General features: G+C 37.3%; 1 protein-coding gene across 9 annotated transcripts in view; it reads left to right on the top strand.

Annotated features, from left to right (window-relative positions):
* MAGI2 (membrane associated guanylate kinase, WW and PDZ domain containing 2) overlaps positions 1–27927 on the top strand; it is a 1174807-nt gene that overhangs the window by 867394 nt on the left and 279486 nt on the right. For all 9 annotated transcript variants that reach the window (XM_059712711.1, XM_059712714.1, XM_059712712.1 and 6 more), the window contains one exon: positions 23684–23741. In XM_059712711.1, the coding sequence (XP_059568694.1) occupies positions 23684–23741 (58 nt within the window). The remainder of the gene's footprint in view (positions 1–23683; positions 23742–27927) is intronic.

The raw sequence follows: 27927 nt of genomic DNA on the forward strand, positions 1-27927 counted from the left end.
TCTAATGAGAGTTTAAACTATTGTTCTTAGAAAAAGTTTGAGAGAAATTGGAGATCTGTCTCAGTAAATGGTATTTTTAGATTTTAAAAATAAAAAAATGAATTTGAAAGTGCACAATGTGATGTTGTTTCAAAATTAAACTAAAAACATTGGGAAATCTTACAAAGTATTGGCTTATCCATGTTATTGTAAAATGTAATTAAGTATAGTATTATAAGTCTGGTTATTAAAAGCACACAATATCCATAATGGGAAAATAAAAACTACTAAAATTCTGTTATCAAAAGCAATGGAACTAAAACTGTAATGCCTTTTTTCTTTTTTACTAAAAAATTCTCTTTATTCTCTATGTACTTCTCTAACACTTGTGTTAGGGCATTGACAGAGGACAAAGTTAGCTTTATGGAACACAACCAATATCAACATTTTATTTTTTTCTTCTTCCTTTCCACCTCAACCCAGCACACCTGAAAATATCTGAAATATTTGGCATACACTTTCACCACAAGAACACCTAACTGAAATCTGTCAACATTTGTTTAAAAAAAACAACCACCATAAAGTAACAACTACTGTATTAATGTCATAAGAAACCGAAACTCCTTGTGTCTCCCAAATCTCTGTCTGAGGCTGCTCTTCAGGTGAAGATACAAGACTTTTTTTAAAAAAATATATATTTTATTGATTTTTTACAGAGAGGAAGGGAGAGGGATAGAGAGTCAGAAACATCGATGAGAGAGAAACATCGATCAGCTGCCTCCTGCACACTCCCTACTGGGGATGTGCCCACAACCAAGGTACATGCCCTTGACCGGAATCGAACCTGGGACCCTTCAGTCTGCAGGCTGGCCCTCGATCCACTGAGCCACACCGGCTAGGGCGAGACTTTGTTTTAAAATCTTTCACAGGCCTCATTCGCTCCTTTAACAAGTAGCTGTGCTGAGTACCCAGGATCAGGTGTAGGGGATACAAATATGGGTAAGACACGCTCCCTGTCTTTAAGCTTCTCACCCTAAGGGAGACAAAACAAATGGTGACAGTATCGTCTTTTTTTTTTTTAAATTAAATCTTTATTGTTCAGATTATTACATTTGTTCCTTTTTTTCCCCCCCCGTAACTCCCCTCCTCCCAGTTCCCGCCCCACCCTCCGCCCTCACTCCCCACCCACTGTCCTCATCCATAGGTGCACGATTTTTGTCCAGTCTCTTCCCACATCTCCCACACCCCTTTCCCCCCCAAGAATAATCAGTCCATTCCCTTTCTATGTCCCTGATTCTATTATAATCAACAGTCCATTCTGTTCATCAGATTATTTATTCACTTGATTCTTAGATTCACTAATGACAACTCACTGGAAGCACCTTTCCTCAAGGGCATCCCATATTCCTCTCTCACCTTCTTTGCTGTTTGTCTTTGCTGCCAATAGAGTCCTTTTCGATCTGTCCTATGACATCTGATCTTACTGGGTTTTCCAACGCTTACCTCTTACTATGAAACGTCCCTAAATCACAGCAGTTTTAGAGCCACCTAATTTGTATATCTATTAGTCTGTTGAGTATAATATTTTAACACCAATCAAGCAGCTTTTTCAGTTTCTTAACCATTTTTTTATTTTGCAAATAAAAACTATCCTTTTTCTAACATTGTAATTCTAAAACACAGATTTTTATCTTTCACTTTTAAGTATTATCTTAGAATGGCAAAAATTGATTGATCTTTGAGAGTAGATTTTTTCATCACACAAAATTTTTCTAAAAGGTAAATGTCACCATATCAAAGAGAATGTCACAGTGAAAATATAATTATTATCTTAATTATAGTTTTAATTCAAAGCCTATATTTGTACTACTGATGAGATTTTGATTTGTGACCTAACAAAATAATTTTAAATATGCTTGTTACTTTACATTTTTCTAAAAAAAAAAACACTGCACCATAATATTTTTGTAAAGACTCATTTAGTTATATATTAAATAGAAAATTATAATCCAACATAATTTTTTTTAAGTATCTTTTATTTTTAATTATAGTTTATGTACAATATTATATTGGTTTTAGGGTACAACCCAGTGATTAGACATTTATATACTGGTGATTATATGAAGAAGAAGAAGATGATGATGATGATGATGATAGAGCAACAACAACAGTAGTGGTAGTAACAGTAGTACCTAACATTTATTGCATGCCAAGCATATCATGCACTCTATAGCTCTATTCCTTACATCATGCAAGATTAAGAAACTGAGGCTTATCTAAGAATACCCAAAATTCAAATCAGCTCTGCCTGACTCCAAAGCCTGTAATATTTTTGTCAAATATATTCACATAAATACTTAACTTTAATTTATGCTAGCATATCAAGGTTGGTATTTGCAAACTACAATTCATGTAAGAAATTTTTTATTTTTATTTTATATAACCACATTTTCTTTGGAGTCTTTGTTACTATTGAAAAAGAGCTTTACCATTAAAAGTTTTTTTCTTAACCTTTTAGTGCAGTGGTTCTCAACCTGTGGGGGTCAAACGACCCTTTCACAGGGGTCGCCTAGGACCATCAGAAAACACATATATAATTACATATTGTTTTTGTGATTAATCACTATGCTTTAATTATGTTAAATTTGTATATATGAAATTGGGGGTCACCACAACATGAGGAACTGTGTTAAAGGGTTACGGCATTAAGAAGGTTGAGAATCACTGTTTAGTGTAAAACAGCATTTCTAAGGTAGGGTGGGGTATGGTGGTAGTAGCCTGTCAATATTCAAGCACATTTTTCCCAATGGATCTCTCCTCTTCCATCGAAGACTGCGCCAGGTGGTAGATGAACAGGTATCTTTAGGGTGATGAGGGTAGGTTGTGGTCAGCCAGCTATTCTCTTACTTTGCTGGTCACTGCTGTGATATGGCTTACACCTGCTCAAGCTATGGTCCCTCCCTTTCTCTCTAGTTGTAACAACTCCACACCATGCGTCCCCTTTCACAGGGCTTTGCACCTCCAAGTCCTACTGCAAACAAAGGCGCATGGAAATGACACATTGATTCTTTTTTTTTATTAATTAAATCTTTATTGTTCAGATTATTACATTTGTTCCTCTTTTTTCCCCCCATAACGCCCCTCCACCCAGTTCCCACCCCACCCTCCACCCTCACTCCCCTCCCACTGTCCTCATCCATAGGTACACGATTTTTGTCCAGTCTCTTCCCGCATCCCATACACCCCTTTTCCCTCCAAGAATAGTCAGTCCATTCCCTTTCTATGCCCCTGATTCTATTATGATCACCAGTTCATTCTGTTCATCAGATTATTTATTCACTTGATTTTTAGATTCACTTGTTGATAGATGTGTATTTGTTGACACATTGATTCTTGACTCTCCCTCTTTATATCCCCACTTCAGCTGGCCTAAAATAGGTGCCTGCTTAAAAAGAGGGAGATTCCACATGAAGTATGGTGGGAGGGGGAGAAGTATGTTAATATGTTGTTAAAACTTTTGTCATTGCATATACTTGCACTCTGGACTGTGTGCCCTGTGTGTATCAGACTTGATTCTGAAAACACAAACATAGAAGAATCTGAAACTACATTTAAAAAGTAACCAAAGTCCTGGCCTGGCCTTTGTGGCTCAGTGGTTGTGCGGTGCGACCACCTATGAACCTGGAGGTCACGGTTTGATTCTCGGTCCAGGCACATGCCCGGGTTGTGGGCTCGATCCCCAGTGTGGGGCATTCAGGAAGCAGCTGATCAATGGTTCTCTGTCATTATTGATGTTTCTATCTTTCTTTCCCTCTCCCTTCCTCTCTGAAATTAATAAAAATATATTTTAAAATAGTAATAAATAAAATGTAACCAAAGTCCTTGACTCCAATTATCATATCAACTAGAGGCCCGGTGCATCAAATTCATGCACAGGAGGGGGGTCCCCTGAGCCCAGCCTGCACCCTCTCCAATCCGGGACATCCCTCTCACAATCCTGAACCACTGGCTCCTAATCACTTACCTGCCTGCCTGGTCGCCCCTAACTGCCCCCTCCCCCCGCCGGCCTGATCACCCCTCACTGCCTCTGTATGCCGGCCTGATTGCCCCTAACTGCCCCCTCCTGCCAGCCTTGTTGCCCCAAATGCCCCTCCCCCCCCCCACCAGCCCAGTCAACCCCAACTGTCCTCCCTGCCAGCCTAATCGCCCCCAACTGCACCACCCCGCCAGCCTGGTCACCCCTAACTGCCCCCCCCACTGGCCTGGTCACTTCTTACTGCCTCCCTGCTGGCCTGGTTGCCCCTCATGGTCCCCCCATCCCACGTGCCAGCCTGGTCACCCCACGCAGCCTGTTTGTTCAGTCATTTGGTTGTCCCTCACTAACTCCCCTGCTGGCCTGGTTGCCCAACGCAGCCTGCTGTTCAGTCGTTTGGTCGTCCCTCACTACCCCCCCTCCCTCCCCCCCGTCTGCCTGGTTGTCGGCAGCCATCTTGTGAGGGTGTGAGGGTTAATTTGCATATTGCCTCTTTATTACATAGGATGATATTTTAGCTAGTGATGACTGTGTACAAATCACTATTTTTTTGTTTGTTTTTTGCTTCAATAGGGCATTGCAGATAAAAAATGATGTGATTGCCTCACTTACACCATGTGGTCCTCTAGAACTCTCTGTGCTTTGTCTGTACAATACCACTGCTGTCGACTAATTTGAATGTATACATGTAGAGTCTTGCAGAGTTGCTGAGTCCTGCATCTTATCACTGTCACTGCTCATATGATTTACTCTCGGTGCAGTTGTTATCACTGGGACACATCCCAGCTCCACGTGGGCCCTTAACGCTTCCTGAAAGCCTGGCGTGGAAGGCAACCTGCAGGGCTGATTTGTGGGATTGACTGACTCTTTACATGCCAGGCATCCCAAGCCGAGAGGGACTCTGCCAGCTTCATGCAGGCAATACTTCTCACTGGGGTGACGTGCTCTCCAAGAATTCTTGCAATGTCTTAGCCATCTGGACACCTTTCAGACACAGTGGGCATCATGTTTTTTATTCCAAGCCTTTTCTTTGTTTTTATTTTACAGATATATCTAACACAAATACCATTAGGGAATCTCACCCTCCGTTTTTTTGTGTATATGTTTCTTTGTTTCCTTCTACCATGAAGCAAAGCAGTAAAACAGTACATGCTGTTAGGTCCAAATCTCTAAGTTTTTGCATTACTGTATCATACCTCATTACCATAATTTATAATTTTATCAAAGAGGGTTTTATATTTTATTAGGTAGAGATTTCAGTTCCCTATTTCTGACATCTAATCCAGTCCTTCTGTCTGAGGGACAGAGATGGGACCAAGCTGAATAGGCAAAGATTCGTACAAATCACAGTGACCAGATCATTGGAAACAATATCCTGCCCTCTTTTGTGTTTGTGGGTCAGAAAACTCGGGATTTGTACTAAAATTCTACCATTTCCCTCTGAGCAAAATATCACATTTGAGGTGGATGCTTATATAAGGCAGATGTCAGTACAGTGTGTATGAATAGGCACTTGGTTGCTTTTTGATGCTGGCTGATACTATGATGATGCAAGATTAATTATAAACTAACTGGAGGTATTTCTGTAACATTTATCCCATTCACATTCTTCACATTCAGAGATGCTCATGCCCTTTCAGCACTGCATTGCCAAAATGGGAAAGACTGTGGTTCCAATATCTCTACTTAGGAATCTAGCTAAAATAATCTGGACAGGAAGTTATTGTGATAAAGAACATTTGGGCAATCTTAACACATAAAATGGATTATGTTAATATGATTTAATGTCTGTATTTGGGCATTTCTGTCATTAGCATTTAATAGGTAACAGTAGTGCCCATAGAATAATACCAAATAGGGAATAGACACCTCATTGTTAGAGTGACACTCTGGCTAGTCTACCTTCTCCTTTCATGCCATGAGAAAAGCTTTCCCAGCCTTCCTTACCTTTGACACTCTAATCCAGTGGTTCTCAACCTTCCTTACCTTTGACACTCATGACCCTTTAATACAGTTCCTCATGTTGTGGTGACCCCCAACCATAAAATTATTTTCGTTGCTACTTCATAACTGTAATTTTGCTACTGTTATGAATTGTAATGTAAATATCTGATATGCAGGATGTATTTTCATTGTTACAAATTGAACATAATTAAAGCATACTGATTAATCATAAACAATTATGTAATCATATATGTGTTTTCCGATGGTGTTAGACGACCCCTGTGAAAGGGTCGTTCGACCCCCAAAGGGGTCACAACCCACAGATTGAGAACCGCTGCTCTAATCTATCTGTGATAAGTCCTGCTGAGAATTATTCACCTTCTCCACCTACAACGAGTCTAAAACTGAACTGAGAGCCTGGTCAGCTTGTCTATTCTGTTGATGTTTAAAAACATTCCACAACACAGATGGTCGTTCTGGAAGCTATCCTCTCGTCCTTTCTCTCCCCAAATGATGTTGACAATTCCTATTTTATTGATATTTCTTTTTTCACGTGTCCTTTTCAAAAATGCATATGAATTACGTCTTTGTTCTGACTGAAAAACACAGAGCTCTGTAGACCAGATAAAGTAGAGACTTTATGGCAACTCATGTCACCCCAATTTTCCAAATGTCCAGCTTATCTACAAAGCATGCAAGTCTCTTAGGATCCACGTTTTTCATAGCAAAAGCAGAAATGGATGCTAGCACCTAATGGCACGTCGAGCTGCCATGAGGCTTCTGCACCCGGTGTTGCGGCAGATGCTTCCAACAGCACCATCACGGACAGTTGGCTCATCTCTGCACACTTTCGTTCACAGCCCTAGGTTCCTGCTCAGTCTGATCCATTTCACTGGTCTGAGTGGCATTTTAATTAAACAATGCTCTGAGGCTCCACATTAATTAGAAAGTGAAATTAGGGCATATTCCTAAGTAGAATTCAGCTCTTCTATTATAATAAACAAAGCTAAATATTAAATTTCATTTTCCAAGCCCTTACTGTATTGATGTTCAATATTTAGTTGTCCCCTGAGATTTTAAACAGTATGGTTTCCTCGTATATATCCAATTAATTAAATTTAAAAGGACTGCTCTGCTAGAGAAATGACATCCATTGTGTGAATTCACCCTAAAATACTCAATTGACAAATGTGTTGCTGACTTATTGTATTAGGATTATTTAAATCAATCATAATTAATTATATCCATGAAATGTAACAGCCTGCAATTCCAGGCTCTTCAAAAATTACCTTAGGGTTTAGGTAGAGTAAAATATACATGTATTCCTCCTTGTAGCATATATCATAAATTATAATGAATTAAATTGGTGAAACTTTCTGTTTAAAGGTTGGGTCTGTCTGAAACCATCAGCTCCAAGGATGTTGAGACTTATCCCTGTACCCTCACTGCCTCCCTCAGAGTAGGTGAGCAATAAATATTTCTTGAATGAAAAAAGGGCTCATGAATGATACTACATTATGAGACATTAAGTAATGTCATCAGTGAAGAATTGCAAATTTCACTTTCTAATCTATCCAGATCTCATCAAGAACACATTAGCCAATCACTTCAGTGACATAAAATGAAAACAGCAATCACAACCACCACCCAAACCATGGCAAAATGTGGCCATTTCCCTCAGTTTCTCCTAACTCTTTAAAATCTCGTTGATAAGGCAAAATGGAGAATTAAAGCAAAAATTTGATTTATTTCTCATAACCTACCCAGGTCTTCACCTAGACTCCCTGGAAAAGAGTGACTAAACAATTTTTAAACCTTCCAGTTTTATCAATATTCATTTTGAATCAATAATTAAAATATAGTTTCAATATAAAATAGTATATTATTGAAATGTGGGATTCAAGGTGTAAGATTCTTCCATGTGTTCTTGCCCTACGAAGTTTGAAGAATAAACTCACAAACAAAAAGCCTTCTTTAATAATAAAAAAAAGAAAGATAAAAGTTTATTGGAAACAGATACAAACTCCATCTGGGCAGGAGTGTCCCCAAAGGAGAACCCCTGGGGAGGGGCCCCCAAATGGGAAAAGCCTGCTCTCTCTCTCTCTCTCTCTCTCTCTCTCTCTCTCTCTCTCTCTCTCCCCTAATGGGAAAATCAATCTTAAAAAAAGGCTTGTGTCCCTTTGTCCCCCGTTTATATATGCTGCAGTTCTTTGTCTGAACCTGACCCTTTCTAATTGGACCTTTTCTTAATTTAGGACCCCTGGGCTTTCCTCATTGGTCACTGTTATATAGTATCAGTTTCAAAGCTCAAAGCCCACATGGTGCTCCCCTTTTTCTCTCCCCTTCTCTGCAACATTCCTTTATCCTCTGCACAAATCAGATAGGCATTTTGGCGTCTCCAAGCCCCCATCTATGCATTCCTCTCCCATGGACCCTCTTTATCTGTAAGACTCCCTAAACCTGCCTGTTTTGTCCCTAGAATTCCTTTCATTATGAGCAATTTAGCTTTCAGTCCTTTACTGTTCACACCTACCTTTTATAGTTATGCAATTCCTTGAGTTTCTGGCTGTCCTTGTGTACCTCTTTTTTCTTTCTTCCTTCCTTCCTTCCTTCCTTCCTTCCTTCCTTCCTTCCTTCCTTCCTTCCTTCCTTCCTTCCTCTCTTTCTTCCTTCCTTCCTTCCTTCCTTCCTTCCTTCCTTCCTCTCTTTCTTCCTTCCTTCCTTCCTTCCTTCCTCTCTTTCTTCCTTCCTTCCTTCTTTCCTTCCTTCCTTCCTTCCTTCCTTCCTTCCTTCCTTCCTTCCTTCTTTCCTTCCTTCCTTCCTTCCTTCCTTCCTTCCTTCCTTCCTTCCTCTCTTTCTTCCTTCCTTCCTTCCTTCCTTCCTCTCTTTCTTCCTTCCTTCCTTCTTTCCTTCCTTCCTTCCTTCCTTCCTTCCTTCCTTCCTTCTTTCCTTCCTTCCTTCCTCTCTTTCTTCCTTCCTTCCTTCCTTCCTTCCTTCCTCTCTTCCTTCCTTCCTTCCTTCCTTCCTTCCTTCCTTCCTTCCTTCTTTCCTTCCTTCCTTCCTTCCTTCCTTCCTTCCTTCCTTCCTTCCTTCCTTCTTTCCTTCTTTCCTTCCTTCCTTCCTTCCTTCCTTCCTCTCTTTCTTCCTTCCTTCTTTCCTTCCTTCCTTCCTTCCTTCCTTCCTCTCTTTCTTCCTTCCTTCCTTCCTCTCTTCCTTCCTTCCTTCCTTCCTTCCTTCCTTCCTTCCTCTCTTTCTTCCTTCCTTCCTTCCTTCCTTCCTTCCTTCCTTCCTCTCTTCCTTCCTTCCTTCCTTCCTTCCTTCCTTCCTTCCTTCCTTCTTTCCTTCCTTCCTTCCTTCCTTCCTCTCTTTCTTCCTTCCTTCCTTCCTTCCTTCCTTCCTCTCTTTCTTCCTTCCTTCCTTCCTTCCTTCCTTCCTTCTTTCCTTCCTTCCTTCCTTCCTTCCTTCTTTCCTTCCTTCCTTCCTTCTTTCCTTCCTTCCTTCCTTCCTTCCTTCCTTCCTTCCTCTCTTCCTTCCTTCCTTCCTTCCTTCCTTCCTCTCTTTCTTTCTTTCTTCAAAAATAAGCATGTGAGTGTTTTTGTTTAGCAGTATAGCCCACAAATCATTATATACCTTAGAGATTTTCTTGATAAGTTTTGCATCTATCTAGCAATCACCATTGGCACATAACATGCCCATTTAACCAATCATCTCTAGTTTGATAGTTAGGCTGCTTCCATGGTTTTCTATTAAAATAATACCACAAGGAATGACCTTGTGCATTTGCCTTTTCTATTGTTGAAGATGAAACTTTACAGAAACTTCCCAGAGGATAGATTGTTGGATCAAAGGAAAAAGTATGTCTGGCTGTGTTAGTTATTGCCAAACTCCCCTCAGTATGAGCTGTATAATGTTACTCAGCCTTGTATGAGGGGCCAGCTTTACCACAACCTTCCCAAAAAGCTTGTTGTCAAGCTTTTGAATTTTTGCCAGTCTGATAGATGAGGCAATATATCTCAATGTACATTTCTCTTATGATAAAGGAAGTTGGGAATTTTTCATGTTTAAAGGATATGTGTGTATACTTTTTTGTGAACTTTCTATTCTTGGCTTTTGCATATTTTTCTATCACATTTTTAGTTCTCTATTGTCCCCCCCCCACCCCCACTTTTAAAAAGTTTTCTTTGGAGGAGAGTCAACCTTTATTATTGGTATGTTATAAATATTTTCTCTGAGTTTGTCATTTACCTTTTAACATTATGGTGTTTTGAACTATACAAGGATTCTTTTTTTGCTTTTAAGTAGTCACATTTGTCAAGTTTGAGTCATAAAATAAATGCCTTTCCTCATACCCAGTTTATAAAGGGATTTATCTGTAGGATTCATTGTTTCATTTGTTCCTTTTCCATTTGGAGTTTACTATGGTAAATTGACTAAAAACCTGTCTATTTAACCATTCTATCTCCACTGACACCAATTTCATGTTATATTTTCCTAAGAAATTATCTATTTCATTTAGTTTTTTAATTTTGCTAACATAGGTTTGTACAAAGTATTTTTTTATGATTGTATCTGTTTTGTTATTCCTTACTTCGTTATATGTAACTTGCCTCTTTTAAATCTTAAATTAGATTTATTTTGCTAATTTTTTAAAAGAAATACCATTTTGATTGAAGTTATTTTTCTATTTTCTATCATACGAATTTATGTTTTTATTGTTAGTATTTCTTATGTATGTATTTCTAGAGGGATTCCTTCATTGTTCCTTTTCCACTTTTTTTTTTTCACATGGTTTTATTGGTGAGAGAGAGAAAAACATTGATGAAAGTACAACATAGATTGGCTGCCTTCTGCATGTGCCCCACTGGGGATTGAGCCAGAAACCCAGGCATGTGCCCCTTCTGACCAAGAATCAAATGGGCAACCTCCTGGTGCACAGGACGATGTCCAACCAACTGAGCCAATGGCCGGGGAGGGGGGGGGGCTTTCTACCTTTTTGAACTGGGAATTCACTTTCAATATTGCTGTCCTTATGTGTGTGTGTGTATATAGTATCTTATAGATTTTGCTACTTAGTGTTTTCATTCATTACTTTTAGAAATACTTCAATTTCCATTTACATTTCTTCTTTGATGCAATAGTTGTTAGAGTTTTTAATTTCTAGATGCAAGTTCCTTTGATGATTACTTTGTTATGAATGTCTAAATTTTATTGCATTATGGTCAGATATTATTGTTTGTATTATTTCTGCTTTGTGGAATTTACTGAGACTTTGTTGTAATCTAATATGTAGATAATTTTGGAGATTGTTCCATGTGTATTAGTACTTCTGAGGAATATATTAGTATATTCTCTATTATTGGAGTGTGAAACTCAAAAAAGAGAAGGAGGTAGTGGGGAAAACCAAAAGATTTGCCTAATTAATTATGCTATATTTAGTTCTATATCTGTAATTTTGTCAACTTGACCTATCTTAGACTAAGAGCAGTCTTAAATATCTGTTATTAGTGTATTTCTATTCCTCCTTGCAAATCCTATAGTTTCTATTTTATAAAGATGGTTTGTATTATTTAATATACAGATATTGATGTTATATTTTGTGATCTTTATTGTTAAAAAGTAGTAATTTTTGCCTGGTTAATGCATTTGAACTGAATTCTGCAGTTAATAACAGGACCGTAATCCCTATTTACTTCTTTTTTTTTCATGTCATGTAAAACTTTGCCTAACCATTTGGCTTTTCTGAGTCACTTTGCTGAAATATGTCTCTTCTTTACAGCATGGAGTTGGGTTTTTTCATGAGCTAATTAGAAAATATTAAGCATTCATTTTTATGTTTTGTTTTAACTCTGTCATAGTGTTGTATGTTATGTTTATTAAGCATATCCTATTATATTGCCTGTTTCTTTCTCTCTGTAATCTGTTTTCTTTGGGATTTGTTTGTTTGTTTGTTTTGGTATTTAGAATAGTTTTTATTTGTGTTCTAATGATTGCCATTATACTTACCCCTTTTTAAAAATATATATATTTTTTTTTTGATTTCAGAGAGGAAGGAAGAGGGGAGAGAGAGAGAGATAGAAACATCAATGATGAGAGAGAACCATTAATTGGCTGCCTCCTGCACGCCTGGTATTGAGCCTGCAACCCAGGCATGTGCCCTTGACTGGAATCAAACCTGGGACCCTTCAGTCTACAGGCCAATGCTTTATCCATTAAGTCAAACCAACTAGGGCCATCCTGATACCTTTTTTAAGGCCCTTATTTAGGCATTAGTTTTAAATGATATGCTGTGATGCCCACCTATTACCTAAGCCAGTGGTCGGCAAACTCATTAGTCAACAGAGCCAAATATCAACAGTACAACCATTGAAATTTCTTTTGAGAACCACATTTTTTAAACTTAAACTATATAGGTAGGTTCATTGTTATTAACTTAATTAGGGTACTCCTAAGGCTTAGGAAGAGCCACACTCAAGGGGCCAAAGAGCCGCATGTGGCTTGCGAGCCACAGTTTGCCAACCACAGACCTAAGCAACAGTTAATGAAATCATTGGTTATTCTCTTTTTTCTCCTCCCTTTTTAAATTGCATTATTTCAGCAGCATTGAAACATATATTATTTTCATATTATTCCAACCTTTGTTTCCACCTTTGCTCTACACTTGGATCTAAAATTAAATGTGTTAAATGATACTATTAGTCCTTTCCTCCAGTCAGATTTTGAATTAAAGTTGGTTCCATTAAGTAGATACCTCAGGAAGTATCCTTGGATACTGTATTCCTGAGTGCTTGCGTAATATAAACCTGGGGGGTGGGGGGCGGGTTGGCGGTGAGTGAGTGAGTGTGTGTGTGTGTGTGTGTGTGTGTGTGTGTGTGTTGATACTTGAAGGACAGATTGGCTGGGTATAAAATCCGTGGCTCAATCTTTATTTGAAATTATTTAAAATACTGCTTCACTGTTGTCAAGTGTGTATGTTGTTCCTGAGATGTGAAACTGATACCAGAGGAAATTGTTTCCTCTGGTGCCATGGGGGGGAAATGCAGGGACACTTGCAAAGGAGGATTGGAGCGGTAGTGGCAAGATTTATTGACATGAACACAAAGGAAGGGCTTACTATAGAAGCAGCCAGATCACAGCACTGGGAGTAAGCTTAGACTGGGCTGCCTAGACCCAAAAAAGGAAAAGGAGACTTACAGCAGCCAAAGGAGAGCCCTTAAAGCCCACTGCTCCCCTGGTCACAAGTCATGTGGGGACCCTTAGAATTTAGGAGAAAAGAAAGCAAAAGTAAGACAACAGAGAAGAAATGGCATTCAGGGCACAGATGCCCCTGGAAAGGCTGCTGCAATCCATGAGGAACTTCCCTGATGGGTCCAGCAGCAGACACTGGCTGATGTTGCCAGTCTGCCTCCAGGTCCCATGCCTGATGCCCCATCCCAGACCAGCTGCTTCACCATCTCACTGCTAAAGAAATCTAGTCCCAGGACCTCATGCCCACACGTGTGCTCAGAAGGATCAGGACCCAGAGCTGCAGTGCCATCAGCCCGACACCTGAGACTCCAGTAGCCCAGCTCAGTCTCTGCTTTCATCAGGCAATTAAAATTCTTAGCTGTGTGACCTTGGGCAAGTTACTTAACTTCTCTGTGCTTCATGTCCTCATCTGTGTGTCTTCTGCCAAGGCTCCATGGTGCCCAGACCATGTGGCTGCCCCTCTGGAGATGGGCTTTTGTTAAGCTTTAATTATATTTCCTTGGGTTTCAGAAGGGACAGACTTTCTTTCAAACTATCTAATCCCTTTCATGGATTTTCCAGGATTTGTGCCCTTATACTATCTGGTCTTTTTCAAAAAATTTATCAGCGTAGCCTCCTTCTCTTTTATGGAATATTTTGGCTTCTATCGCACATGCCTCATCATTTAGCTTCTCTTGTGTGGAAGGTGGGCTTAGTAAAAGGACTTCCCCCTATGCCATTTTCTCCCCTCCCCCATTAATGGGGCAGTCTCCCCAGGGTGACTGTAAAGCTGCCTCTTCTTACTTAATCAGGCTGGTTCCATTTGCTCTCTTCCTTTTATTAATAACTAACTGCCTACTGTGATAATATCAACTTGGTGTGTTTCTTCCATTGGGAGAAACTTATCTTCTAGCCAGTTTTTTGTTTTTTGCTTTTAAGTCTAATGGCTAACGGGCATATATCTTGAAATTCACTGTTCTGAGATAATGTTCCAGGCATGTGGAAAACCCTTTCAGCAAACAGAATTAGTTATTTTTGAAAATTTTTTTATTATAGTTTCAAGTAGTAGTTATATTATTTTCTTCTTTGTGTATTCCAATTATACATATACTGTATTATCTTTGCCTATCTTCTATATTAATTTTTTTCTGATTCTTTTTACATTTCATTTTGTTCTAATGTCTATTACTATGTCTTGCCTCAATAGTCCTTATTTTATTTCTAACTTAATCTATCCTCTCTTGAGTACTTTGTAATTTAGTTTTAATTGATAAATTCTTTTTTCCCCCAACTCTCCTTAACTCTCTGTTTTTTGCCCATTTCTATTCAGAACTTTTAAATTTCTTATTCAAAATGTTCTTTTATACTTATAAGTGATTTTTTTCAAATTTTCTTAAGAATTCATTACAGTTTTCTCATTTGTATTTTGTTTTTATGTTTATTGTGAGGAAAGACAACAAATTTTCATTAGCTGTATTATTTTGACTCTTAATTCTGATTTCTGATAGTAATATTGTATGAATATTGTCTGCTGTTTTCTATTAATTTGGAGGGGGGGGGGGATCCTAGACCAGCAATAACAGTTTCATAGAAGCAAAAATAAAGGATTTTGGTGGAATACTATATCCTTGGTCCGTGAGCACCCTCTTCTGTTTCTCTTGTGAATTACTGATTTTTTAATGGATGACATCTTTTATCTTTTTTCTTTTTTTTTTTTTCTGCAGATGGAGTAGTTGATATGTCTTATAATCTTAAGATTCCCTTTTGTTTCTGCAGATGCTGAATTTCTACCTTATGCTTCTTTCCTGTCATAACCAAATTTTCAAATTTCCAAGGGCCATTTCTCCATCAACATCACCTTTGTCTTCTTATTAAGTAGTGCCTTCCCAAGATTCCACCTCTTATTCTGCTCACTTCCAAACCTCTTTTTTTTCTTCCCAATTCCTCAGTTGTAGTTGTGTTCTGATCAATTAGGTCTATTATCAACATTTTCTCCACTCCGGATGGGAGCTTACCTTTCTGAGGGTGATTTTGTTTGTTTTTCCACCCCAGGCGCCTGGCCCCCTTTTTTCTTTTCTGCATGCTCACCACCATTTCTGATCCAGAATGGGCCCCTGGATGGTTGGTGCTGCTGGATTGGGGCATTTATGTTTCTGCTTATCTCTAATGTTTGAAGTTCATGGTATTTTCTTTCACCTAATTATGTTGTAGGCATGGGTTCTGGGTGGTTTTTGTTAGGGTTTTTCAGGGTTAGTGGAGAGGTTAACACTTAAATGTCAGCCTTTACAACATAGAAGCTCAGTATGTTTCAATAAATAAATTTAAGTGGATAATAATAATAAATGGACAGATCAATGGATGTACTAATGTAAACTCACAAAAGTGAAGATAGCCCTAGCTGGTTTGGCTCAGTGAATAGAGCGTTGGCCTGTGGACTAAAAGGTCCCGGGCTCGATTTGGGTCAAGGGCATATGCCCGGGTTGCAGTCTTGATCCCCAGTGGGGGACATGCAGGAGGCAGCCAATCTATGACTCTCTCTCATCATTGATGTTTCTGTCTCTCTCTCCCTCTCCCTTCCTCTCTGAAATCAATACAAATATTTTTTTTAAAAAAAGTTAAGATAAACTGGAGCTGTATATTTTGAAATCATAAGCCTATAGTTGCTTTCTAAATCTTTCTTTAAATCAGTGCTCTAGGAATATTAAAATCAAAAACAAAAATCTTCTCGGTTCATCGCCTTTTGACCTTCTAATACATCTTGAAAACATAAACCAGATATGACTCTCTAAGTCCTTAGCAGACAACATCTTTTTTGTGCCGTGCCTTCCTACCACCACCTCCTGTCACCATCTCAAACAGATTACTCTGTCATGTTTACGTTAGCATTTCAAAAGTTCACATCTATGTTTGACAGCGTTTCCCCAAGTAGAAAATGGCCCTTGAATGCCCAAAACATTTCTTTGTGTACCAATATCTGTCAGATAATCTTGTACATTTTCTACTCAAGTTTGGTCAGATACATTAAGGGATACATTTATTTGGAATGGTTTCTGCAATTGTATTTTTATTATTATTATTATTATTAAGGACAAGCCCATGGAATCATGGTCAATAATTTAAAAATGCAGTATAATACCGTGGTAATAAAAACCTCAGGCTGAATCTGCATGATAACATGAATTGGAGGTCAGTACAGCAAAATACAGCTCAGCTAGTTCTTTCCCCTATAGAAATAGTAAAGTTCCTATAGGCCCATGAGTGAAGATCTCACAACCTGTATTTCCACGAAATCAAAAGAGTTTGTACTCTTTCATGTCATACAAAGAACATAAATGAACAACATTTTCTATTTTTAATCTTAGGTTGCACAGTTTATTGTTTTGTTTATTTTCCTGACGGAATGAAAAAAAAATTCTCTGATAAAGAGGGGCCAGTTTGAGTCCTAATACACACAGAAAAAAGTCTGGAAGGATACACACTCTCAACTTTATCTTTATGTAGGGAAATGGGACTATAATTAACTTACCATTATTATATGAATTTTGTTAAAAACAAGAATGTATCCAGAATTTACTTTTATAATTGCAACTGCATTTTGAATGAAGGTAAAGAAAGGCAGATATAATAAAGGTTTTTTATATTTTTATTCTTAACCAGTATCTTTTTCCTTCTTCTTTTTCTTTCATTCTAAAAATGTGTTTCTTGTAAAAACTCACATTCTTCAGAACTACTTGGGAGTAAAAATTGTGTAACATTTTCAGGAAAATTTAGTTGTATTTTTCAATTTGTGATATATATATATATATCCCAATGAAGATTGGAGGAAAACATTTAAATTAGTATTAGCTATTACCATATTGTGTACTATGCATTATATCATTTGACCTAGGGAAAATTGTATGTTTCTTATGTTCTGTTATAAGAAAAAATAGCAAGAGCCTCAATTAAAAATTAAATGTAGTCCAAATAAAATAATATAGAGTTAAAGGAAATGGTCTTCCCTTCTGGTCCCTATTCCTCTCCAATAATTAGTACTTTGTATGCTTCCAAAACTGGTCTGCTTTCCTGGCTTTGAGGAGAATTGTAAACTGCCCACCAGGATGGCCTAGACAGAACCTTATGTGAATTAACATAACCCAGGCTATGGCCTGTACAGACACTGCCTCCCAGAAAAGGAACAAATCCTGGCCTCAGATTGTTCACTCATATTATTAAATCTATATTTTCTAGGTTTCAAGATGCAGTAACTTTTAAATGTGAATGTGGTATTCACCTAGTTTTTCCAGCAGAAAGATAGACAACATGAAAAAAATGGTAAAATAATAAAATTGAAAGTCACTATCTTGGAAAAGTCTATAGAAAAAAATCAACATAATATAGAAGACTATAAATACAAAAATTCTGCATTCTCATTTTGTTTAAGAATTTAACACTATCCTAATGAATTCAATGTTAGAAGTATCAGTGTTTTTATTTTGAAATTATTTTAGATTTCAAGAAAATGGCAAAAACAGTGCAAAGTATTTTCACATACCTTTTGCCTAGCTTCCCCTAATGTTAACATCATTTATAATATAATTATTGAAACCAAGAAATTAATATTCATATAGACTAGGAACTAATGTACAAATCTTATTTGAATCTTGCTAACTGTGTCATGAATGTCCCTTTTCTGGTCCAAGACCCTACCCAGAATCCTACAGTGCATTTAGGTTCCCTGTCTCCAGGTCCTCCACAGTATGACAGTACCTCAGCCTTTCTGTTTCATGACCTTGACACTTTGAAGAGTACTGACCGGTGAATTTATCGGTTGCCACAGATGTGGCTCTGTATCTACCTAAGGGCCCAACCCACACACATAAACGATTATTCTGTGGTTGTGTTCTTAACTTGAAGGCAGCCATACATTGATCTGGCCAAACACTTGGATCTATTTTGAAGAAAATGAACTGAATTAGTGAATTCTTTATGGGTTGGAATACAGAATTGGTAAACTGAGAGATCATGCAATAGAAGCTGTGCTTGAGATAAAAAGTAACATACAGCCCGGCCGGTGTGACTCAGTGGTTGAGTGTCAAGCCAAGAGCCAAGAGGTCGCTGGTTGATTCCTCAGTCCTTAGTAGGGGGCATGCAGGGGGCATGCAGGAGGCAGCCAATCGATGCTCTGCTCTCACATCGATGTTTCTGTCTCTGTCTTCATTCTCCCTCTCCCTTCTTCTCTCTAAAAACATATTTTTTCAAAAAGCAACATAGAGTCAAGTTCAGGGTAGACACGGCAGGACATATTCAAGTTGAGCAACAGAGGTAGCCAGCTAGTAAAAGAGAAAGAAACACAGACACAGAGATAAAGGACATAGTTTAAAAGACAAAGTAGGACAGACAGAAGGGACTTTCTGAAATATCCTGAGTTAGTGCCTCCCAGGTTCCTTACAGCTTTATTTGGGTCCCATTTCCATAAGAAATACTGACCTTGTCTTCTACAAGTTTTCCAGTTGCAGCCTAAAAACTGTTTGGTTTGGTTTGTGTGAGTTAGCATAAAGGAGTCTCTATTTCCTGCAATGAAAGTGAACCTAACAAATAAGCAAATAAATAAAATTTTGAAAGAGAAGCTAAGTACAAAATATACCATAGTAGCTGTGGCAGAATCCTGGCCGAACAGAATGCCTACTGAATATTTTGATTCTATTGCAATCTTACAAAGCTTATATGACTGACTACAAATTAATCTAGACGGTTACACCGACTTCTGCAGAAGGGATCACTGTAGGAATACCTAATCATGGAATTTGCTCCATGGTTCCCATGGCCTGAAAACAATCTCAATTAAACAGTTCTTAATGCAGCATTAACCTTGCTGATCTCGAGTGTTTATTTTTCCCTTTGCATAGTATATGTTATTCTTTCATCAGTGTGACCTTAATCATCTGTAAATTTGTCAGGTATTGTTAAATAAAGTGTTCTAAGTAACCCAGGACCTAAGAGCTCCAAACTACATGCTTGTCTGATTAAGCAAATAGTCAAAAACTGGAAATTTCTTTTCCATTTATTAGCTTTATTTTAAAAAGAAGCAATTGATTTTTGAAACTTAACTCCAAGTCCAAATAGCTCACTTTTCACAGTGAAAGATTTTTCTCAAATTTTCATTATCTAAGTGTAAATATATTCCAGTTTATAATCTTTAAAAATTTATTTTCTGACTTGTCTTTTTATGAGTGAAGAAAAATATGTGTTTTTGTAATTACCATTCTAGCCTAGACCTTTCTTTGCTGCTCAGGAAAAATGTCATTAAAAGGGATACACACAAACACCCTTGTACATGCACATGCAGGTGAACACGTATATATACACACATACATGTTCATATATATGAATATACATACATATAAATGCACATGCATCTATACTAATAAAAGGGTAGTATGCTAATTAGACTGGATAGACCAGACATTTTCCGGTCGTCTGGTCTTCCTTCTGGACAAAGCCACGGTGACAGGGGCCAAGGAAGAGGCTGTTGGGGTGGTCAGGGTGGCAGGGGAGGATCGTTAGGGGCAATTAGGCTGGCAGGGGAGGGCAGTTAGGGGTGATCAGGCTGGCAGGGGAGGGTGGTTAGGGGCGATCAGGCCAGCAGGTGAGGGTGGTTAGGGGCGATCAGGCCAGCAGGGGAGAGCAGTTAGGGCGATCAGGCTGGCAAGGGAGAGCAGTTGCAGTGGTTCTCAATCTTCTGGCCCTTTAAATACAGTTCCTCATGTTGTGATCCAACCATAAAATTATTTTCATTGCTACTTCGTAAATGTAATGTTGCTACTGTTATGAATTGTAATGTAAATATCTGAGTGGTTAGGGGGATCAAGCTGGCAGGCAGGTTAGCGGTTAGGAGCCAGAGGTCCTGGATTGCAAAAGTGATGTTTGACTGCTGGTTTAGGCCCGATCTCAATGGGATCGGGCTTAAACCGGCAGTCGGACATCCCCCGAGGAGTCCCCAATTGGAGAGGGTGCAGGCCAGGTTGAGGGATACCTCCCATGCACGAATTTCGTGCACCAGACCTCTAGTGTATAATAAATACACACAGCTATTACAATATTGGCTATAGATTTTTATACCCATTCTACCACAATTACAAATGAAGTAATGTATGTATGTGTTACTGGTTTCTTGTAACATTCATCTATCAATCCCTTGCAAATATTTAAAATGAAATAAATGGCAGCCCTTTGGAACAGATGATTGGAGTTATAGTGTATCATTTTGTCTCAAAATTTAAGTTAAGGACCTCTAATAGTTTATTTTAAAGTACAAGTGTTTATAACATATAATTTGGGGAGGCACAAATTAACAGTTCCTTTTGGAAATATGAAACAAGCAGGCAAACAAACACAATATATTGATATATTAAAAAAGAAAATACATTCTCTCTAAATTCTGATGAATACTTCATGATGGCAAGAGGAAAGGATAAGTACATGTTAGCAGAACCTTTGGTGCTATAAATCTACAAAGATAAAGAAACAATGAAATCTGTACTTCCAGAATACAATGCTTAGAATTAGTAATTTACTCAAGAAAGAGCCAAAGATAAGGAATACATGAAGAAATAGTTGATATTATAAAAGATAATTTTAAAAATTGGACTATTAAATGCTTCCATGTAACAATGCCATTAAGAAGTAAGACTAGGCCAAAACCGGTTTGGCTCAGTGGATAGAGCGTCAGCCTGCGGACTGAAGGGTCCCAGGTTCGATTCCGGTCAAGGGCATGTACCTGGGTTGCGGGCACATCCCCAGTGGGAGATGTGCAGGAGGCAGCTGATCGATGCTTCTCTCTCATCGATGTTTCTGGCTCTCTATCTCTCTCCCTTCCTCTCTGTAAAAAATCAATAAAATATATTAAAAAAAAAAAAGTAAGACTACTATCCATAAAATTAACCATATTAGGCTTTTATTCTATATTGAATATGATATTTTGTATTGCATTCATGAAATTATATTAAACTTATTTAAATATGAATCTGTATATTCATCCATATTAATAACACATATCCATAATATTGATTGCTGTCTTCTATATATTCTTTTACTTAAGTAAAAGGCACTTCACTGCTTGTAAAAGGCACCCAATAAGTATTTGTCAAATGGATTCTTCATTTTCATAGCCAGATTCTCCAGTAGCTTGAAGGATTTAGTGAAAACCATCTGGAAAATTATTCTACTTAATCTTAATTAAATGTTATTTATGCTGTGTTAAACACGGTGTCTAAATTGATATCTAAGTTGGGTAAAATTGCTGGAACCAGAGTACAGGCATTTTAAATTCTGAGCTGTTGTTAGGGTAAAATGATTTAGTACATGGAAACTCATCAGTACCTGAACCATGATAAATACCCAGCAAAAGTTTGCTCTCATTATCGTTTTGAAAGAAAAGTTTCATAAGGTACTCCACAACTTGATGTTTTGATTTTATTAAGATATAACTAACCTAAGAATTATTAAACAAAGTCATAATCTAGACTTTAAAAAAAAAAGAAACACTAGAAAAATTTCTTCAGTATTTAAGCTAAGCTCCAATGATAGAAACCATCGAGGAAAACAATGAAAAACTTACCAAACTTCTATATGTTAAAAGAAATGTTCAGAAAAATTAAAACTTAAACAAACTTTTAACATATGTGCAACCTATGTGGTAAAGAATTAGTATCCTTAGTAAGTAAAGAGCTCTTATGAATAAAAATTAATGAGAAATGCACAAAAGAAAAAAATAATTGTCCAAAGATGGACAAATGAAAAATGTTCAAACTAACTAGAAATCCAAGAAAGGTAATTTAAAACAACTATGAGCTGCCATTTTAAAAAATAATTTGATTGATTTTCAAAATAATGACACATAATTCTTTATCTGCATATCTAGAATTCAAAAGCACGAAAAACTGCTTTTTGTAACTTATTTGGCAGCAAAACAGAACCTAATCTGGACACAATGGCAGCAAACCAGTGCAAACTGATATGAAATAGTCATTTATGCCTCCTAGTGTAAATCATGTAATTTTGGCTGTACAAATTACTCATGTTTTGATTATAAAGTGCTTCCCAGACTCTGCTTGGAGTGCTATAAATTAGAAATCATTTGCATCATGTTAACTTTCTAAAATTGGAGAAATACTGAATTTCAAAACCTATCTCTGTCCCTAAAAGTTTTGGATGGGGAATTACGTACCTGTGTTTAATTTGATGGCACAGAGAAACAAAGTCACTCAGTGAGATGATAAATCGGTTCTCTTTTGTGAGTGCGAAGGTAGTAATCTGGCTGTATATCAAAAGCCATGAAAGAGTACATGCTCTTTAATCCCAAATCCTATCTCGGGGAATTTATCATTGCTAAATTACCAGGAAAGTGATGACAGATTGAAGTTTTAATAAATCCAACACAGATGATATGTAATAGGTAAAGACTGGAAAGTCCCATTGTTCAATAATAGAAGGCCGCTGGATTACGAAGACTGGCCATACCACAGACTACGAGACTGCCACTTTAAAACTGATATTGTTCAGTAACATTTATTTATGTTGAAAGATGCCCTTGATAGTTTGTTTAATAGAAGTAGGCTATAAAAATAATATGTACTCTAGGATTTACTTTCTTAAAAATAGTATTTGCATGTATAAAGAATATGCATCAAAATATTAATGGTGGTTATCCTGGATGGAGGGATTGCAAGTGATTCTAGTTTTTTTTATAACTATACTTTGCAGTCAATATGTATTACAATATTAATAATTATAAAGGGTCCGTGTATCATGAAGCAAAGCCTGGTTTTCAAAGAGCCTGCTTTTGCCTATAGTAGCATTTAGGGCATTGTTGCTATTTTAAATATATGTGACTTAAAATTACCCATGGAGAATTGGAAATATGAACCATATTGCTAAGGAAAATGTGTGTAGAATTTTAGACTTTATGAAAATATGCCCAAAAGTATATTGGCAGTACTCAAAATCTGACCCATGTGGAGAGAACAGCAAGCTAACCATCTTGACTAGTGGGATATCGATGGAGAATTTATAATGTCTGTGTTACATTCACCAGAAAAAAATATTTGCTATCTTCAGAAATATATTTTCAAAATATGGTCTTTATTCTGAAACTATCCTTTTAACAATACACATAAATAAGAAAGCCGTATGCCCTTTCAGGAAAGCAGTGTGCCTTCTGTATTGCCTTAGTGGTGATAGCATGAGGACGTGCCAGCCTACGGCTTGGCGTGGGATAAACAGCTAGACGCAGCAGTACATCTGCAGAGAAGAGAGCTCTGTGTTTTAACTGCCAGTTTTCAAGTCGGTGCTTCTAATAGTTCCTAAAATATGTGTCTGAAATTTGGTGCTGACTCTGAATGCTTTATTCCACTTTGGTAGATTATTTCTGCAATTCACGAACAGTTAAATTATATTACTTTTTATTAGAAATGGTGATGTATGTTACTTATTTACTAAAAGAAATAACTTTTTATTTTTCAGAGCTTCCATATGGCTGGGAAAAAATCGATGATCCCATATATGGCACTTATTATGTTGAGTAAGTCTCCAAGTATGATATTAACTTGTTATTAATGTGTCGTGAAATTGTGTTAGTATTTCATTTATGGAGCGTGTGTGGCTAACAGTCCCTTTATTTCCCTTTCATCTTACTTTGAAGTATCCACAAAGAACCTAGCAGCACTAGCTAGCTATTTCTTGCCTCTTCCAGCTGGCTAATTTGTCATTCTTTTTCTTTGACTCAAGATTTTAAAACACCAATTGGAAAAGTGTGTTTCATCTTGTCCTCTAAATGAGTGATAATTAAAGATATCAAAGTAAATGCCTTTCATTTTGCAATCAAAATGTTGGGAGCTGACCGGAGGTGTAGAAGAGATGTTCTATTAAACCAGATTTCAAAGACAATTAAATGAAGCAGCCATATTTTCCATTCAAAGGAAAAAATAAACTTTAGATATTTGTTCACTTTTAAAATCCCATTTCAAATCAATAGTATTCTTTCTGTAGATTGGATTTCTATATTATTGGAAGTTGCATTGCCTTAATGTATTCTGGCATAATATGAATTATCCCCTCTATGAACCCTTTTATTCAAAATAAAGCCCCTATTTAGGACTAGACTGCATACATATTTTTTGGGGGGGGAATCAAGTAATATTCATAATTTTCAAAAGTTAAATATGTGACTTATTTTTCCAGAATCCCCTTTTCTGATAGAAAACATTTCTTTATATATTGTGTAATGTTGTTTATGTTATTTGGGTGAACAACAAAGTTTACATTTTTCTTATGAGATGTATACCTTCCAAGAAGTGCAAAGGTTGGAAAACAAAAGGCATTCACATTATTTATCAAGATCAAACTCTGTTTTCTCCAATCACATTCTGTTTTAAAATAATAATCTAGATTGTCAAGGGTTATACATTTTTTTTTACTGATTTCTGAGAGGAAGGGAGAGGGAGAAAAAGATAGAAACTTCAACGATGAGAGAATCATTGATCAGCTGCCCCCCTACAGGTCCCACCCTGGGGATCAAGCCCAGTTCTGGGAATTGAACTGTGACCTCCTAATTCATAAGTCGATGCTCAACCACTGAGCCACGCTGGCCGGGCAAGGGTTATAAATTGATTGCATTATTGCTAAATTGTTTTTGTAACAATATTCAAACAGTTACTGGGTTTTTAATAGGCATCAAGCCCTTTTGTGTGCTAGGGATGCATAGATGAATAAGGCCCATGTTCTCCCTGCCCGTGAGCATCTATCTTCCTTATCAACACTGGTCTTGAATACTTTGACCCACCATTTTCAATTGGAAAAGCCCCAATTTTGATACCACAGCCAGTCATTTTCAGTCAAAGAGAATTTACCTCATTTTGCCACACCTTCTAACATAGTATCTAATATCATGTGGACGCTCAAAAGATGAAAAAAGTAAGATTAAATACATGGAGCGATCTTTAATTGCAAAAATAAAGGGAAATCACTTTTAAAGTGTTTAAGACCCCTAAGTCCCACTACATGGCTGACCAATTACAGCATACAAATACTTTAATAATAATGTATCTGCAGTTTCTGGGTGCATTTATCAGCATTAAATGTTTCCAATAAATGCTAGCGTGTCTCACTTCACTGAAGCAGACTGTACTGTGCCAAAGCTTATTATACCTGAAATCCAAGGCAGTTTCATATGAGGAAAGGGAACTGAGATAGCTGACATGCCAGATCTCATCTTTAATACACTTCCTTGCAAAATTCAGAGAATAAGAACATTTTCCTTAATCGAGATATTGGCAAACTCCATAAAAAGCCAGATAGCAAATATTTGGGGGAGGAGGAGGGGGAGGGAGACATAGGGCCTCTGTCACAATTACTCAATTCAACCATTGTAACCTGAAAGCAAACATAGATGTCACTTAAATTAATGGGCATAGCGATGTTTTAGTAAAACTTTATTTATAAAAACAATCAGCTGGCTGAATTTGACCTGCAGAGCATAGTTTTCTGACCCTTGCCTTATTCTAATTCTTCAGTTTTCCCTCGTCTTCCTCAACACCTTTTGAGCTGGCATCCAAAGTGGGAAACAATATTTAACTCAAACCTCTCTTCTCTGCTCTAATTATCGGTCATAGAAGTGAGACATCCATATATCAGAAAACAAGGCTTCCTACTTTCTTGATCATTGAGGTGTGTGTTCTTCAAGTAAAGATATGCTGCTGGTTTGTAGTTAATTGAATTGGACATCGACTATAACTCTAAAAGAAAATGTCCTCATTATCATTATACTTCAAATGGTTATCCTTTTGTTTGTTTTTGCTTAAATCATATCTCTCTCTACATTTCTCCACTTCATCTTTTGGGTATCACCACCATAATTAAGAAATTATTTATAATTTAATCAGCCATGTCCTATGTTAGATCAGACTGGCATTTAACAGTTTCAGATTCCAAATAATTGCTGAGATCATCATACAGGTGAATGTAATAGTTTAATGTCCCTCAAATTGCATCCAGTTCTATTACTATCAATACCAGTGTAGGCATTATCAGGCCAAGCAGAAAATTGAGATCAATCATTCATGCAAATGTAAAGGTAATTTTAATTAGAATTATATCCCAGTATTTCTTAAAGACATCTTTTGGAAAAAATTAATCAGAATATTTAAAATACCTCAATTTACTTTATATAATATTACTTGAAATGAGAGATATTTTACACCACAACAAAGATACTTTGTCCATTTGAATTGGACTATGCCAGTCTACATGGCTTGTTTTAATTGTTCAAAAAATGTGAATCTCATCTCTAAGACAGTTATTTTCACAAGGTATAGTGGTTCTGAATAATAGTTTTATTTGTGAAATCTACATGAATAGATATGTGAATATTGTAGTTATCCCTTTTGGTCCATAGAGTATTTTTGTTGGAAAAAGTCTAATTTCTTATAGTTAACTTATAAAGAGAAAAAAAAATAGTAACTGTCTAGTTTAAGTTGCTGTATCAAGTTTATAGTGTAGATATCATAAATATAAAATATAATATGCCTAGATTAAGACAGTTTACAACTGAAGTGATAACATTAAATTCAATACCTTAAATAACCATACATTTTCATTTGCAACTTTAATATTTAGTTAATGTTAGCCCTGGCTGGTTTTGCTCAGTGGATAGAGCATCAGACCTCAGACTGAAGGGTCCTGGGTTTGATTCCGGTCAAGGGTACGCCTGCTCGGGTGTGTGCAGGAGGCAACCAATCTATGTGTCTCTCTCATATTGATGTTTCTCCCTGTCTCTCCCTCTGCCTTCCGCTCTTTCTAAAAATCAATGGAAAAATATCCTCGAGTGAGGATTTAAAAAAATATATATTTAGTTATAATGTTTATAAACCAAGGCTGTCTTTATGATAAACCTATAATCAAGAAAATGTTGATTCCCTAATACTGTTGATGATGGATGATGGATTCTCTGCAGATCTGTCATTTTTGATGTTTAATTATACCCCCATTTATGCAATTGAATGTGCTACTTACAAAATATGAAAAACATTTCACCTCCCACCCAGTGACAATAAAGCCTGTGCAAGGACATTAGAAGTCCAGCTTTGAGGTCAGTCACTCTCTTCAATGGACTGACAACTGGGAGCAGAAGTTGCAGAGTGGGCTCTTTGTCACCGGCAGGGCACGTCAGGTTGAAATCTGTCTGTGCCTCTGGCGCAGTTGCATGGACACTTATTTTCCTGTCAGCCACAGCCAGGCAGATAGGAATTCCAGCAATCAATAGCAGGAAAGTGTTTATACAACTTGAAACTGAAAAACCTAGATTGAATAGCTTTCAACCACTATTACTGACTTTACCTTCCTGAGCCACAATTCTGTCCTGGGCAAAGTCAATGTTAAAGTTGCAGGTTTAATATATTTAAAAGTCAGAAAAGTTACCCTCTTCATCGTAGCACCAAAATAGTTAACATTTACTGTATACCAAGTATGTGCCAGGAACTGGGCTGGTGCTCAAGTATCTTGACCACAGTTATTTATCATCCTTTCTCTAGTGACGGGGAGGTAAATTGTCCTAAGTGTACATTGAGCAAACTGGCTGAAGGAGTTAAGGAACTCACCCAGTATCACACAGTACAGAGAGGAATGGTCTTAGTTTGCACCCGAAATTTAATGTTTATGATCCATCATGGTGCAAACAAGCCTCAGGCTCATTACTGGAGAAGAATGAGGGG

Source organism: Myotis daubentonii, chromosome 10, assembly GCF_963259705.1.
Source record: "Myotis daubentonii chromosome 10, mMyoDau2.1, whole genome shotgun sequence".
NCBI classification, from domain to species: Eukaryota; Metazoa; Chordata; class Mammalia; order Chiroptera; family Vespertilionidae; genus Myotis; species Myotis daubentonii.